The sequence below is a fragment of the Miniopterus schreibersii genome (assembly GCF_964146895.1).
Source record: "Miniopterus schreibersii genome assembly, chromosome: 2".
Taxonomy (NCBI): Eukaryota; Metazoa; Chordata; class Mammalia; order Chiroptera; family Miniopteridae; genus Miniopterus; species Miniopterus schreibersii.
The window spans coordinates 166,685,781-166,701,319 of NC_138102.1; the positions used below are offsets into that span (position 1 = coordinate 166,685,781).

Sequence of the window (15,539 nt, forward strand, 5' to 3'; positions counted from 1 at the left end):
CAAGAATACTGACTGATTTCATCAAATTATGCAATGTATTTGTTGTTCCTTAAAAATATTTAAAGTACTGATTAATAACCAGACCCAGTGTAACCTCAAAGCACTATTTTTCAAGTTCTTAGAAAATTTGAGAAAGTAGATGGAAGAATACTGTTAGTTGTGGAAATTATCTGGAATTGATTTTTTTTATACTGGAAGTAGTTAATATGTTACAAAAAAAAAATGGCTAGCAGTTTACTTTCACTGCCCATCAGGTAAAATAAAAACCAGTGATTGTGGAACAGGAGCAGAGTTCAAGGAATCAAGGCCTCAGACTCTCATTTCCTTTTCTTCTGCACACCATGAGGGGAAGTCAATTGCCCAATGCAGTCTTTATTCTGCTCTTCCTGCTCCTTCCCAGAGATGCTTCAGCTACTTCAAAACCGTAAGCAACATTTCCAGAAAAGCCTATTGTCCTCCTCTCTCCCATTGTGTTACCTGCTTCTTGGTGTCTATTTATTTTCTGATTCCCTTTGAAATGACCTAAAGGGCTTGGAAGGGTCATTATGTTCTTATTGCACTTCACTCATATGTGGAATCTAATGAACAAAATAAACAAACACAATAGAAACAGACTCACAGATACAGAGAACAGACTGACACCTGTGAGAAGGGATGGGGATTGGGGGCTGGGTGAAAAAGGTAAAGAGATTAAGAAAAAAAAGTCATAGACACAACAGTATGGTGATTACCAAAGGGGAGAGAAGGGGAGGTAGGAGAGGAGATAAATAGTGACAGAAGGAGACGACTTTGGGTGGTGAACACATATCCACAATACACAGATGGTGTCTTATAGAATGTACACTTGAAACCTATATAATTTTATTAACCAATGTCACCCCAATAAATTCAATACTTTTTTTAAAGTTGTTATTGATCACATGGAAAGAAGTATACTCCAGTTCTAGAAAACTCAGAGGGCGGTAACATTTATGAACCATTTGCCAAATAAGAATATAAAATTCTAAAATAAAAAAGTAAAAATTAAAGAATATAGACTTCTACAGCATTCATAAAATATAAAATATAAGGACCATAAATTCTTTATTAGCTCATGAAAAGGGCTGCTGTGTCATGGTCATTATAAAGTGACTCAGTCACTTGACTTGCCCCACATCAGGACTTGACAAAATGGATGCACAGCTACAGACAAGCCAGGGTTTGTGTAAAACTTCAGTGGCTGGCATTAGTTCTTGGGGATGCAAAGATTAACAAAAGTGGACCCTGCCCTCAATACCTCACAGTATAGATAAGAGAGTTGGTGCACAGAATGAAGCGCAGTGCAAAACCAGGAGCAGGTATTGCAGGGTTCTGTGAGAATATTTACAAAGGAAACTTAACTCCTTATGGGACCTGATATAAGCGAAGGAGTGTCACCAAACTCTGCATAGAGAAAATTGTTTTCAAGATAAGTCTTATGAAGCGAATAGAAGTTTTCCAGATAGACAAGGACACTTCTGAAGGGGGAAAGGCATGGGCAAGCAGAGCTTCGTAAAGTGCAGAGTGTTTGGGTGATTATAAATGATGACTGAAGAGCCACAGGAGAGTGGTTAGGATGGCTTGGTGTGGCTTTTCTTTCATCACCAAAGAATAAAAGATAGAAAAAAGCTAAAATTGCTTCGTGATATCTTCCATATGAAACCCAACACTATATGAAGACAGGTTCTAAATGTATTCAGTGATGATTAATTGATTAATCACATTTTGTTGTTTTTAAAGAAAATAAAATGTTTTTTCAGCTTTACTGACAAACAATTGACAAAAAAATTATAGGATATTTAAAGTGTCCAGTGTGGTGATTTGATGTATGTATATATTGTGAAAGGATTCCCTTCATTGAGTTAATTAACACATCCATTTCTCACATATTTACTTTTTTTTTTTTTTTGATGAGACCATTAAGTACTACTCCCTTAGCAAATTTAGTTATACAATAGAGTGTTATCAACTATAGTCACGATGTGATATATTAGATCCTCAGGCTTTATTCATCTTACAACTGAAACTTTATACCTTTTTACCAAACTCTCCCTATTTCCCCCACATGCCACCCCAGGCAACCACTTTTCTACTCTCTGTTCCTATGAATTTTATTTTCTTTCTTTTTTTAGATTCCATGTATAAGTGATACCATGCAGTATTATTTTTCCTGTCTAGCTTATCTCACTTAGCATAATGTCCCCAAGGTCCATCCATGTTGTCACAAATGGCAGCACTGCCTTCTTTTCTAAGGCTGAATGATATTTCATTATACTTAGTCACATTTTCTTCATCTGTTCCTAAAGCTGAAAATTATTCCTATCTAAATTACATAATGACTCATGGATCGCTTATCCCTAGCTTATGAACAGGCCTACAAATATTACAAGGGTGAATATTTCCACAAAAGAAGCGTCTGAATGCTTGGCTTGTTGGGTTTCTAAGATCTTTTGTACTGGCTTCTAAAGAACGCAGTCTTCAACACTCCCGGTGAAATCTGGCTTTGTTCCGATTGGTGGCAGAAGCAAAATTACCTGGGAAACGGCCACAATGATGATGTCTCTTTGACCTCCCCATGGCTGACCCAGATTCTTCTTCTCCGCAGGCAGTACCTGGTGGTGGTCCCATCACAGCTATACACCGGCGTTCCTGAGAAGGCCTGTGTCATGCTAAATCACCTGAACGAGACAGTGACACTTAACTTACTTCTGGAGTATGGAACACACAACAAGACCCTCCTTACAGACCTGGTGGCAGAGAGGGACTCCTTCTTCTGCAGCCCCTTCATCGTCAGTATTACTCTTTGGGATAAATGACACTGATGAAAGCACGTATTCATTGATGCCTTGTGTTCTGACACCCAGCAATAAAAAAGCACAATGACAGAAAAAAACCAGAAGCGCAGAGTGAATTTCAAATTAGATTCTAAACATGAAAGTTCTACTGAATGTGTTTAAATAATATTAACAAACAGATCTAGTGCAATATGCGAAAGGTAACAGTAGTTATAGGAAAGATTTTGTTTGCTCTTAAACTTCTAAGACAATGTTCACGCCATCACAGATATAAACAATAAGATTCATAAACGTAAGTGACTTATCTGAGATCTCACAGTTAATGTATTGTCCTAGTAACCTTCTATTAGTTAAGATATTAAATATTTAGTTAATCACACTGGCTTACCATGAATGACAGCATATAACTGCTGTGAAAATGCAAGCATATTCTTCCCTTCACTGTCATTACTAGTTGAAGTTTGTTTTATTGCAATGGTATTTTCCTTTAATTAAATCAATGAATTATTACTGTAATGTTACTCATAATAATCTATAAAACAGGGGAAATAACCCTTGACCATATTCCCTACTAATTCTCATGGGACTAACCAGAAACATCAGAAGTGGGTCAGTCTGGGCAGAGTTTTCAGCTCATATTTCTGTTTTACAGATTCCAGAGATGCAGTCTTCCTCAGCATTCATTACTGTGCAGGTGAAAGGGCCAACCCAGGAGTTCGTAAAGAGGAAGCCAATGCCCATATTAAAAGTAGAGAGCCTTGTCTTTGTCCAGACAGACAAACCCATGTACAAACCAGGACAAACAGGTATAAGGAAAGAAATGAGCAAGGGCAACTTTAAGGGGTGGGGCTGGGTGGAGGGGTGGGGATTCTCTATTACTTCATTCTGAAGTCATGGAAGGCCTGGCATGTTGTTATCTGTGTTACTGCCCTGGATTCCCGTTGGACGGTTTCATGGGGAAAAATCTCTGTTTCAGTGAGATTCCGCATTGTCTCTGTGGATGTCAATTTTCACCCTTTGAATGAAATGGTGAGTCTCATAGCGATGGGTGAGGTTGGGAGAAATGAGCAAAAAGTTAAAGCCCATTCTTTTGGAAAACCTGAGACCAATATGAGATACTTACATCTACTACAGAAACACTTCATAAGGTACCACTGCTGGAAATAAGGAAATCAGTTCATCAACTACATTCTTAAAATAAATTTAATATTGTTTAAATTATCTTCTTAAAGATACTAGTTATTTTTATTGAACAAAGGATAACTAATTGCATTTGAATTCTCTCTGAGAGAAATGGAGAATTTCTTAGAGATAAATACCACCTGCAAAGTAAACTTATTATTCAGACCTTTTTAAACCTAAGTGTAGGTTTCCTCAATTGTATATTATTTCCTAACGGGAAAGGCATGACTTCTTAGGAGATGGATTCCTCAAACTAAATGTATAAAGTTCTGTGAACCAAACTGGGCATAATTCCTTGCTCGGACAAGAAATATACAGACTCACTTCCTCCGACCCAGATACTCTTTCAATGCTGATATCACAGTTTCCTCTTTCTGAGCTCTGTCTCACTCATATTCTTTCTTTCTTTTCAGTTCCCGGTGGTTTACGTTAAGGTAGGTAATACACTCTGTATCTTACTTGGACAAACACTCACTACAACTTACCTGAAATTGCCTCTCTCCACATCCTCTGTCCCCACTAGCATTTCACCAAAACTAAGTAAACGCTGTTTTCCTTGTTTTCCTTAAATCCTTTGGAGAGTGGATAAGATGTAAATGAAAGAACAAAATTCCCTGAGATGATGCAATTTCGTGACTCTTCCAATATTTCTGACCACAATAAATATGCCTCATCTCAAAAAGAGGTACTGTAGTCTGTAATATCTTATATCTATCTGGTAACTGTGTTGCCCTTTTCGCAATCTATAATTCTTAGAAAACTTTGCTAATGCCTTTGGGGCCAGTTTACCAACCGTGTATTATCCAACTGCTCAGTATCGCCCTCCCCAATCTCCCTCTATTCAAAAGTATATATTTCAATTGTTTCGATGAACTCATAATGTGTTTACCTGTAGAATCCCAAGAGGAACCGGATTTTCCAATGGCAAAATCTCAGGTTGCAGGGGGGGCTCAGCCAGCTCTCCTTCCCACTGTCTGTGGAGCCCACTCTGGGTCTCTACAAGGTCATGGTGCAGAAGGAGTCCGGGAAAAAAATTGAGCACTCCTTTGAGGTGAATGAATATGGTAAGAAATCTGCATGTTTATAACTTTTACAAATGAAGACATTTATAACTTTAGGGTACTTAAGACTGGCTGGTTTCTACACATAGATGACAAGCAGAAGTCTAGCATATAATCGCTGAAAACCCGCAAGCTTTTTTATTTACTTAAATATTTGCCACGCACTTTCATGCATTATCTCAGTTAATCCTCACAACCGCCCTATGGGGGAGATACTGTTTTATAAATGAGCGTATCAATTATTTCCATTTTATAAATAAGCTTGTCAATACTAGAAAAGTTAATAATTTGTCAAAATCACAGAGCCAATAAGAGGCAAGGAGATTTTAATAGGTCCCTTTGACCCTATTTATATTGTTAAAACATTGGGTTACCTTTATGCACCTGTTGATCTGTGTCTTAGAACTGAAGGTATTCCCTGGGATTGTCTCCTGGCTGTCTCCAACCTATACTTACACTGCTCAAATCATAATAGACATTGAAGTCATCTTACTAGTGATCAGCTATGTAGATTTTTAAATGTAAATTAAACATATCATGCCATGGGTGAGAAGACCTATAACAAAAATATGAATTCCGAAACTCACCAGAACATCCATGAGAATTATAGAAGAGGGTTTATTGTCTGAAGAACTAACCTTATACAAGTGAGGGAGGGGCCAGAAAAGTAAGCGTCCAACAGGAGTTGGTGGATCAAAGGAAATTACTAAGCAGTTCTCCTGAAGCAATGGTGGGGACAAATAAGTTAGACCTGGCAACAGCACCTTCAGCTGCCAGAGTGACCACGAAGAAAAACAAAACAAAACAAAACAAACTGATAGAAGAATCCTTAACCGCTTCAGTGTTTCTGTAAGCAAGAGTCTGGTGGTGGGTCTAGGGCCTGTGTTAGTCAGCAGACCAGCAGTTGGGAAGAAAAGCTGGACACAGAGGGAAAGAATAAGCACAGATTGGAACCTACTGGCCTCACTGTGCCTGTTCCCACATCTGACCATGATGATCTTCAGAGACCCGGCGTGCTACTTTTCTTTCCACCTTGGAAATCTCGAACAAATTCAGACTAGGAGATTCTAGGCAATGTAGTACCAGCTTAACCAAGTTAATGTGGCACAAACTGCCCATGATTATGAATGACATCTCCTTTCTCAGTAGTGTCCCTGCTGCTGCAAATTGTAATTGAAATCATTTCGTGCGATCCGATGCTCTATGGTTCTGTAATAGAATCATTACTAATACTTGCAAGATCTCCTGCCCACTTTCACCTCTTTTTTTCTTCTATTGACAACAGTTTTGCCCAAATTTGAGGTCCAAGTGAAAATGCCCAAGACTATTGGTTTTCTAGATGAAACATTTGTGGTATCCGCATGTGGCCTGTGAGTTACATTTTTCATCTCATTTCTGTTTTCCTATTCTGTTTATATTGCAAATAACTGTTACTGGACTTTGATGTATTTTAAATAGAGAAGGAATAACTCTTTCTCCAACTTGCCTGAGCCTTGATTAGGGAGGAGGAATGGTAGCTTATGACACTTTTATTACTACTAATAAAATCTCTTACTGAACACTTAAATCACATCACACAATGATTTAAGTCCCTGCATTTATTAACATTTTTAGTCTTACATGATCCTTATGAGATGGGGATAGTTATCCTCAATTTACAAATGAGGAAACTATAACACATAAAGGATTTAAAAAATAATAAACTATCTCAAACTCCTACAGGTAATAAATGACCAATTGAATTTAAATCCAACAGTCTGACTCCAGACCCTGAACTCATCACCAATATTCTCTATTACTTCTGCAATTTAAAAAAACTTAGCTTCATGATGCATTTATACATCCTGAGCACTGTGCTAAACTAAGCCCAGGCTGTCCAACTCTGGCACTCATATTCATAATTTCTGTGTTATTCTGTGTCCTATTATTGCTCTGAATTTCTTAAAATATAAAAAGTTAGAAAAAGCTAAGCTGACCCTTTGTTTTAAATGCGGGATATATAATGTAGAATTCAAAATACATGTCATGGTTATCTCTTCCCTGATTGCCTTTCAGTGCAGTAGAGCATCTTCCACATCACCAAAGAGAGACATGATCTCTTGCTTTTGAAAACAAAAGGAGAGGCATGTTTTCAATCTTCTTACCAGCTTTGATGCCTTACATTTTTCCATCAGGGGGAATGCTTTTTGATTCAGACTTAAAGATAAGATTCAACAAAGTGATTGAAACTTAGTAAATAATTTGTTACTTTATTAGCACTTGTAGAAATTTGGGAGGAGAAATTATTTTAAAAAGGAAAAGTTTGGGGACACTGAGGTCAAATCTCCCCTTCCTCTAAGTTTGGGCTAAAGCAGTAAGTTTAAAACTTGTGTGCATCAGAATCTATGGAGGTGCTTAGTTAAAATGTAGATTCCTTGGACTCACCTCTAGAGATTCTAATCATAAATCTGAGGAGAGATTCAGGACTCTGAATCTCAATACATATCAGCTACTTTCAACATAGGTGATCCATAAACCATACTTTGAGAAACAATAAACTAAGTTCAACTTCACATGATGTCTTAGTCCGTTCAGGCTGCCATACCAAAATATCACATATGGGTAGCTTATAAACAACAGAAATTTGTTGTTCACAGTTCTAGAGACTGGGAAGTCCAGGATCAAGGTGGCAGCAGGGCCAACTTCTGGTGAGGGCCCTCTTTTTGGTTCAGAGCTGGTAGCTTCTGGCCATGTCCTCACATGGTGAAAGGGACAAGGGATCTCTCCCTCTTTTATAAAACACTAATCCCATTTATGAAGGCTCTACCCTCATAATTTAAGCACCTCCCACAGGCCTTACACCCTAATACTATCCTTTTGGGGATTAGGATTTCAACATACAAATCTGAAGGCACACACATATTCAGAGCATAGCACATAATATCCTTCCATCAGATTTGGCAGAACCAGACCAAGTCATTATGCTACTATCCATTTATAACATTTTTGTTTTATAGCTAGTGCTTTCCCATTTAACATCTCTCTTATCCTCTTAAGATACATAACAATTAGGAGGTGTTTCCAAAGCTGGAATCATAACCTGGATAGTCTGACAGCAGAGAAAGACAGAAATAGAACAGGCTTATCAGAAAACCTCAACTGAGGGAGAGGAAAGAACTGAGAAAAACCACATTGTTAATTTTCCATTTGGAGGTGTGTCAAAAGATTCAGCAAGTATTTTCTGTTAGATCTACAGATGTACACTTACTTAGATAATCGTGACATAATTTCAGAATAAGTGCTTTTAAAATACAATTGCTATGGAAGGAAATCAACTGCTGTGGATGAGTAGGATGAATATATGAATGGGTCAAGTCATGAGGAAGAAGAACGGAGTTATTTACATTCAACCTCTTTTCCTATGTCTGCTTTATTGTTGTAGATACACATATGGAAAGCCTGTCCCTGGTCTGGTGACAATTAATGTATGCAGAAAATATCTACGATTCTCTTCCACCTGCCATGGGAGACATTCACAAAGTATCTGTGAAGAATTCAGTCAGCAGGTATATGGAAACTACTCTCCCTAGGACACTAAAACTAGATCTTGTTTCCTCCTGGATTATGATACAATGGCGAATACAACAGAGCATTGTATTCTGAATATGATACAATAGAGAGCAGTGTCTGAAATACTCACCTTGAAAAATCGCGGAGTAAGGAAAACACCGTATAATTGTGAGGCAACATCAGGAGCCCACTTGACAGTTGGGCTCATGGATTTATAGTGATGCTTATTTGTCTAGTTGTGTAATTTTCTCCCAACGGCAATCAGTATGCCAGGTATCAAAGCATGTAGAAGTATTCAAAGTTGGCCAGAAAAACATGAGATAAATCTAGCAGTCAAAATCTTCAATGTATCAGAGAGACTAAGATTAATTTTTATTTTCAAGTGAGTCATGACCTTGGTATATAATTAAATATAATTAAATGTTATTATGCAATAAATATTTTTATGTAAGTACAAAAATAAAAACAAATCATTAAAAAAAAGGCCCCCAATATTTAGTTTGGAAACCTGGTCACAGCCATGTGCTGCATACCAGTGTGGCAGTCACTAACAGGCCTGGGCCACTTCTCTCCAGAGTGTCACAGTGGAACACATTACCCACGTGTTTGTGGTGATGCTGGTGTAAATAATCCTAATGCTCTGCCGGTCGTATAAAAGTATAGCACATATAGTTAGGCACAGTACATAATACTTGATAATAAGTGACTATGTTGCTGGTTTATGTATTTACTATTCCATACTTTTTATTGTTATTTTAGATTGTACTCTTTCTACTTATAAAAAAAAGTTCCTGTAAAACAGTATGTTGTGTCATGCCATCAGCAGCCTCAGACCTCATGTTTACTGTGTCTCTCTTGACTGCATCATTTTCTCTTGTGCTTGATTTACCCTCATGTGGTTTTGCACACTAACATGCTGAACAGGCCTGCAGCCTCGGAGCAACGGGCTATCCCATAGAGCCTAGGTGTGCGGGAGGCTATGCCATCTAGGTTTGTTTCAGACACCCCACTCAATGATGTTTGCACAACTACCTAAAGAAGCATTTCTCCGAATGTATCCCCATCAAGTGATGCATGACTATACTATAATAATTCATCTGTTCGATGAATATATTGTCTTTATGAATGTTTGAGACATCGAGAAAATACAGTTGAGAAAACACAGTCCTTAGCTGCTATTTAGGTGGCGGTAGTTACAGAGGCTTCTTAGATGGTATATCTGGGTTGAGATTAGAAAAGCAATAACTGTTGTTCTTCTAAGATAAGAATGAGAGAAAGAATGTTATTTGAGGAACAATATATGCAAAAAATAGAATTACAAAATACTGTGGCACATTTGGGTACTCTAGGAAGTTTAATGTGGCAAAAATGGGATAGGCTTTCAAGAAAGACAAAGATTGGAAAGAGTAACTCAATGAATGATTAATGAAGACATTTTACGTCATTTTTGGGCTTGAGAAAGGGTAAGCAACTAAATGGTGGTCAGAACATTTGTAGAACTTTCTTCTATAACCAACAAATAATTTCACAGGTTGCTAACTGACTCTTAATAGCAAATCAGCAGACCCAGGAATTCTCTTCCTTTCTCTTCAGGCAGACAGTAATGGCTGTTTCACACAACTCGTAAAGACTAAATTATTTCAACTAAGACTAAGAGGGTATGAAATGAAATTAAAAGTGGAAGCCAAGGTCAGAGAGGAGGGAACAGGTTTGTATTATTTTTAAATATCAATTCATCAAATTATTAATTTTTAAACATTTATTAAAATCCCATTCTATGTAAAACATATTATTGTTTCTGGGGTCTATGAAAATAGCATGATTCCCTGTCTATAAGGAATAAGAAATCTTAAAAGAAATTATGTGTGTGTATATGTATATATGCATGTATGCAAAGATGTATAACCATAATAAAATTACCACAAGAAGTGCAAATATGAGGGATAATTGAGTATGAAGAGAAATAATTAATTCTAACACAAAGCCAAAGAAATCTCATTTGAGCTGATTTGTATAGAATGAATATTTTGAAAGACAGTGATGGGCTGGGAAAGCATGGTAAGCATAACACAAATGTGTTTGGTCTCAGAAGAATCTGAAAATGCAGGTCGGTGCTAAGGTGTGTAGAAAAATAAATTTCATGCTAAAGAGGTTAGACTTATGAAAAGCATTGGATATCTTTAGATATATTTCAGGAGAATGACCTAAATAAATTGACATTTTTATAAGATAATTCTAACTGACATGAGGAGGACAGGCTAGAAGAAAAATGTGTTACAATGAGATATATCAGAACATTATTCAAAAATGACCCCAATGATTACAAACTTGGGTACTGGAAAATGGAAATGGCATTCACCAAGAGAAGGAGTAGATAGAAAGAAATGGTGATGAGAATGTGTCCAAGATAATTTATCATAATTTGGAATATCAAAATGGAAGTTGATTCATTCAGTAGATGATTGAAGAAGAAAGCCAGAGCAAAATCCAGACAAGAAACGTAAGTCTGGGACCATTCCCACTGTGTCCATATCCTCCTAGGAGTAAATGCAGTTGCTCTGAAAGCGAGCTCACCTCTTATTACGAAACTGAGGCTAGACGTGGGAAGGAGGGGCCCAAAGACAGAAACAACTACAGTTTGTTACCCATGGTCAAACACGGTCCAAAAATATTAAATGGAAAATTCCAGAAGTAAACAATTCATAAGTTTTAAATTGCATGCATTCTGTATAAATTAAACTTTATCATGGGTATATATGCATTGGGGAAAAACATAGCATATCTAGGCCTGAGTGCTATATGTGGCTGTAGGCATCCACTGGCAGCCTTGCAACATATGCCCACAGGTAAGGGGGGCTACTGTGTGGTTAACAGATAGTATCAAGTAAGTCAGCATAGTAAAGTTAGAGGTCCGACGAACAGAGGGAAATTAAAAATACTATTTCTTAGAAGCCACTGGAAGAGTTTCAGTTATGCTTATTATGTATGAATTACTTCTGAGAGTTCATTTTATTAAGTCTGAAATGAGACTCATATTGGAAGCAAATAGGGCATCGTTTAGACTTTGATCGAGTGGTGCTTTAGATGTTGAAGACAAAACACAGGTTATTGAATGGAAAAGCATCAGGTGTTGGTTAGACCTCGGATAGGCCTCCGAGTGAAAAGAAGGGTCTTTCTGGAGAAGTTGTTTGTGTAAGAAATTTAAGCATATTTTTAAGCCAATGTGAAGAACTTTGCTGTATGCAGAAAGGTGTGGGAGAGGAGAGGGATGTGAAAGAGGCAGAAACAAAGATGGAACAAAATCACAGAGGGTGAGAAAAACTTAAGAACATGGGTGGAAAGAGTAGGATACTTGTGAAGCCAGAGGAATTGGAGAATCATGGATGTCAATAAATTTTTTATATGACGGTGGAGCTACTGTCAAGTTGCTTGTATTTTCTAAGTGTGAGAAACCCTGGAAAGAATAAGAAAGGATATGGATAGAATTTTGTTGCTATGATGGAGTGAGGCTGGCGTGAAGGTAAGAGGTGAGTTGGATACGTAGAACTGCTCAATTGCACTTTTTTTTTTCAGGGTTGGAATTAACTGGGCATGGATCATGTGAAATCACAAATACCTTAAGCAAACTGGTATTTACAAGAATGGATTCATATTATAGACCTGGGCTTCCTATCTTTGGGCAGGTAAAATATCTTTTCAATATAATAATAATTCTGGGAAGGTGGCTTTTAATAAAATAAGTTTTTCTATCACAAAATCAAAATTTATTATGAAAATGAATATTTATAGTAAGAAAATAAATTCTAGCAAATTACAACCTTAAAAGGCAAATGTCATCACAAAATCCAGAAAAACCAAGCAAGTTTTTATTAATTAGCTTCCTAACACACCTCTATAATTCATTTTTTCTGAGTAGTTTGGCTACATAGTCTTTGATTGCCTCTTTATAAACAATGATTTTGTAATATAATCTATAGAAAAAATAATCTTTCATCTAGATGATTAATTTTTTAAAATTATTGATAATTTTTGAAGTTTTTTCAGTTTCAAGGCTCAATATTGGTAATAATACTGGTAAATTTTAGGCCTAATATCCAATTTAGTAAATTACCCATTTTCTTTTATATAAGAAATTCAAAATTTCTGGGCATTTTTGTTTTGTAGTAACTAATCTTTGAATTGACAATATATAGCCAACTTCCTCATTTTGGAGGCATATTATAAGTTTTATATTTTCTTCAATTATTCCAGTATTTCATATCAAATTGGCAAAAAAAAACCAACCCACGTAGATATGATTGGACAAGGTTCTTTCAGGTTGGCAGAAAAGCATGAGAAAACTGAAGACTTGAAAGATGAATGGATATATCTTGGCCAGGAATTTAAGAAAGAGGGGAGAGTGTCCAAGGCTCTAGGCGGGAAACAGCTTTTCAAGAGCAAAGACCTAAGAGGTAGCCAGTGTGACCGGCTGAGGCAGAAGGTATAACTGGATTGGCTGAATAGTTGTCAGGAAGCTAGAACAGGCCTTAAAGGGCCTTTTAGTACATGTTTAGAATTTTTAATTGAGATATTACTGAAGGTTTTAAGGAGAATAGCACGATTAGTATAGCTGAGGCAGTACAGAGGATGCTTTAAAGCAAGGGTGAAGCGGCAAGAGGGGGAATCTGTAAGATCGAATAGAAGCTGATGGAAACCAGGCAGGAAAAAATATTGTGGTTTTAACTGGAATGGTAGCAATGGATTTGGAAAGAAGTAAACAACAATCAAATATGCTTTACAGGGGAAGAGATAGCACTTGGCAGTGGGTTAGGATATAAGCAGTGAAAGAGAAAAATGACCAAAAAAATGCCCTCAATATTCCTGCATAAACTATGGGATGGGTAGAAGCACCATGTACTAAGATGGAGAACAGTGGGCAGGAGGAAAGTTTAGAAAGTTCATATCATGAGTCCACTTTGAGACAGTGTCAATAGAATGCTCATTTGAGTTATCTAAATTGAAATATCAAAAAGGAAAATAAATTAGAGCCCAGAAAGCAAATCTTATTTTTAGATTTTTAAGATCTTCAGTAAATGACAGTGACCAAGACATCAAGGGTGAACATGACGAAGAATGAAAGACGTTATGGCCATACAACCCTTGCAACCAGCTATCCCTTTCATATTTCTAGGTTCTTCTAGTTGATGAGAAGAGTCAGCCAATTCCCAATAAAACTCTAGTTGTCACTTTGGGTCTAAGTGAATATTCCCACTTTACTACTAACGAGCACGGTTTGGCGAACATTTTCATTGATACCACCAACCTCACATCTTCTGTCATTATAGTTAAGGTAAGTGGAAATGGGCATCTGGAACTGACAAGACAGAGAACACTAAAACCACATAGTTTAAGGATAGATGGGAAGCAAGCGACTCTAGGGATAAAAGAAAGGTGATCAAGAGTAAAACAGAAATTAAGCAATGTAGAGACTTAAATGATAAGAAACAAAAATTTTTTTTGCCCGGCCTGGCTCAGTGGTTGAGTGTTGACCTAGGATCCAGGCGATCAGGGTTCAATTCCCGGTCAGGGCACATGCCCGGGTTGTGGGCTCGATCCCCAGTCGGGGGCGTGCAGGAGGCAGCCGATCAATGACTCTCTCTCATCACTGATGTTTCTATCTCTCTCCTTCCCTCTCCTTTCCTCTCTCTGAAATCAATAAAGACTTTTTTTTTTTAATTTTTTTGCCAGAAAACTTTTAGTTTAGATTGACTCTGTTACAACAGGATCTAGTTTCAGGAGATATTTATTAGATCATCTTTATATTCCCTTGAAAATTTCAATATTTTTACAATTTTATAATAAATTGGGTTTTTCTTGGTTTCTTTGATATACCGCTACTTTTGTTTTGTATTGAATATTCAAATGATCTTGTGCAATTTACAGCCTTAAGGGTAAGAAGAAAAAGTAATTGGTCTTGATGGTGAGTGACTAATATCTACTGTGTCAGTACAGTGTAACCTGAAATAAACTTGAGGGAAAGCCATTCATAGATAATGCTTTATTTGGGAAAGCAGCCTATAACAGAACCAAGTAAGCGGGGTTCATATAAAATCTTCAGTAAATTATAGAGTGACTAACAAATGCATAATATATATTAATAACAAATAGCCTGTTTAAGACCATTATGCCTTCCATTAGGTCACTTACAAACAGCAGAGCAACTGTTTTGATAACTGGTGGCTTGGAGAAATTCATCCACAAGCACAGCACATTGTAAGGTATATTTTTTCCCCGAGCAAGAGTTATATTCACCTTGAAATTGCTGCCGGTACTATAGCCTGTGGGAAAACCGAAGAGATCCGGGCACACTACATCCTGAATGGACAGATTCTGAAAGATGAAAAAGAGTTAACCTTCTATTATTTGGTAAGAATAAAAGCCACTGTCGCCCTTTCTAATTGTGTAGACCCCCAAAAGATTGGGTTCCTGTTTAAGAAATGCCCTTTATAAGATATCAATATATGTATATTTTTTGTTTTTATGCTTGAAGAGAAGTTGTTTTTAGTAGATAAGAAAGCAAAAGATAAGAATTGAGAACTTACTCAACACGAAAGAAAAATGTTAAACAATACTCTGGAAAACATATTTAATTTTGACATTAATTGGAGAAGTGAAAATTAAAACAATAAAGCAGTATCATTTTATACTTATAAAGGTTCTAATAATTTACAAAGTTTATGTCTGGGGTAATTGCAGGGAAAAAGTACATTCACAGGCATATTATAAATTAATGATATTTTGAGGCTAATGTACCTGTTTTTATCCCAAAATTAAAAATATTCAAACCTAGTAGTTACCCAAGTAAGGCATTGCTAGAAGAAAAAATGTATGTGTAGGAAATTCTGTATAGGAACATTAACTATAATTAATATTCTTTAAAATTCTATGAAAAAAT

At 36.7% G+C, this 15,539-nt stretch overlaps 1 protein-coding gene across 1 annotated transcript in view; it reads left to right on the forward strand.

Moving 5' to 3' along the window:
- Positions 1-286: 286 nt before the first annotated feature.
- The window catches only part of LOC308552018 (pregnancy zone protein-like), a 42,779-nt gene continuing 27,526 nt past the window's right edge, over positions 287-15,539 (forward strand). The window contains exons 1-12 of the mRNA XM_081126976.1: positions 287-424; positions 2,624-2,807; positions 3,466-3,619; positions 3,790-3,842; positions 4,409-4,429; positions 4,891-5,059; positions 6,342-6,426; positions 8,478-8,601; positions 10,199-10,313; positions 12,179-12,288; positions 13,776-13,934; positions 14,783-15,010. Coding sequence (XP_080983102.1) covers positions 342-424; positions 2,624-2,807; positions 3,466-3,619; positions 3,790-3,842; positions 4,409-4,429; positions 4,891-5,059; positions 6,342-6,426; positions 8,478-8,601; positions 10,199-10,313; positions 12,179-12,288; positions 13,776-13,934; positions 14,783-15,010 — 1,485 coding nt within the window. The 5' untranslated portion in view covers positions 287-341. The remainder of the gene's footprint in view (positions 425-2,623; positions 2,808-3,465; positions 3,620-3,789; positions 3,843-4,408; positions 4,430-4,890; positions 5,060-6,341; positions 6,427-8,477; positions 8,602-10,198; positions 10,314-12,178; positions 12,289-13,775; positions 13,935-14,782; positions 15,011-15,539) is intronic.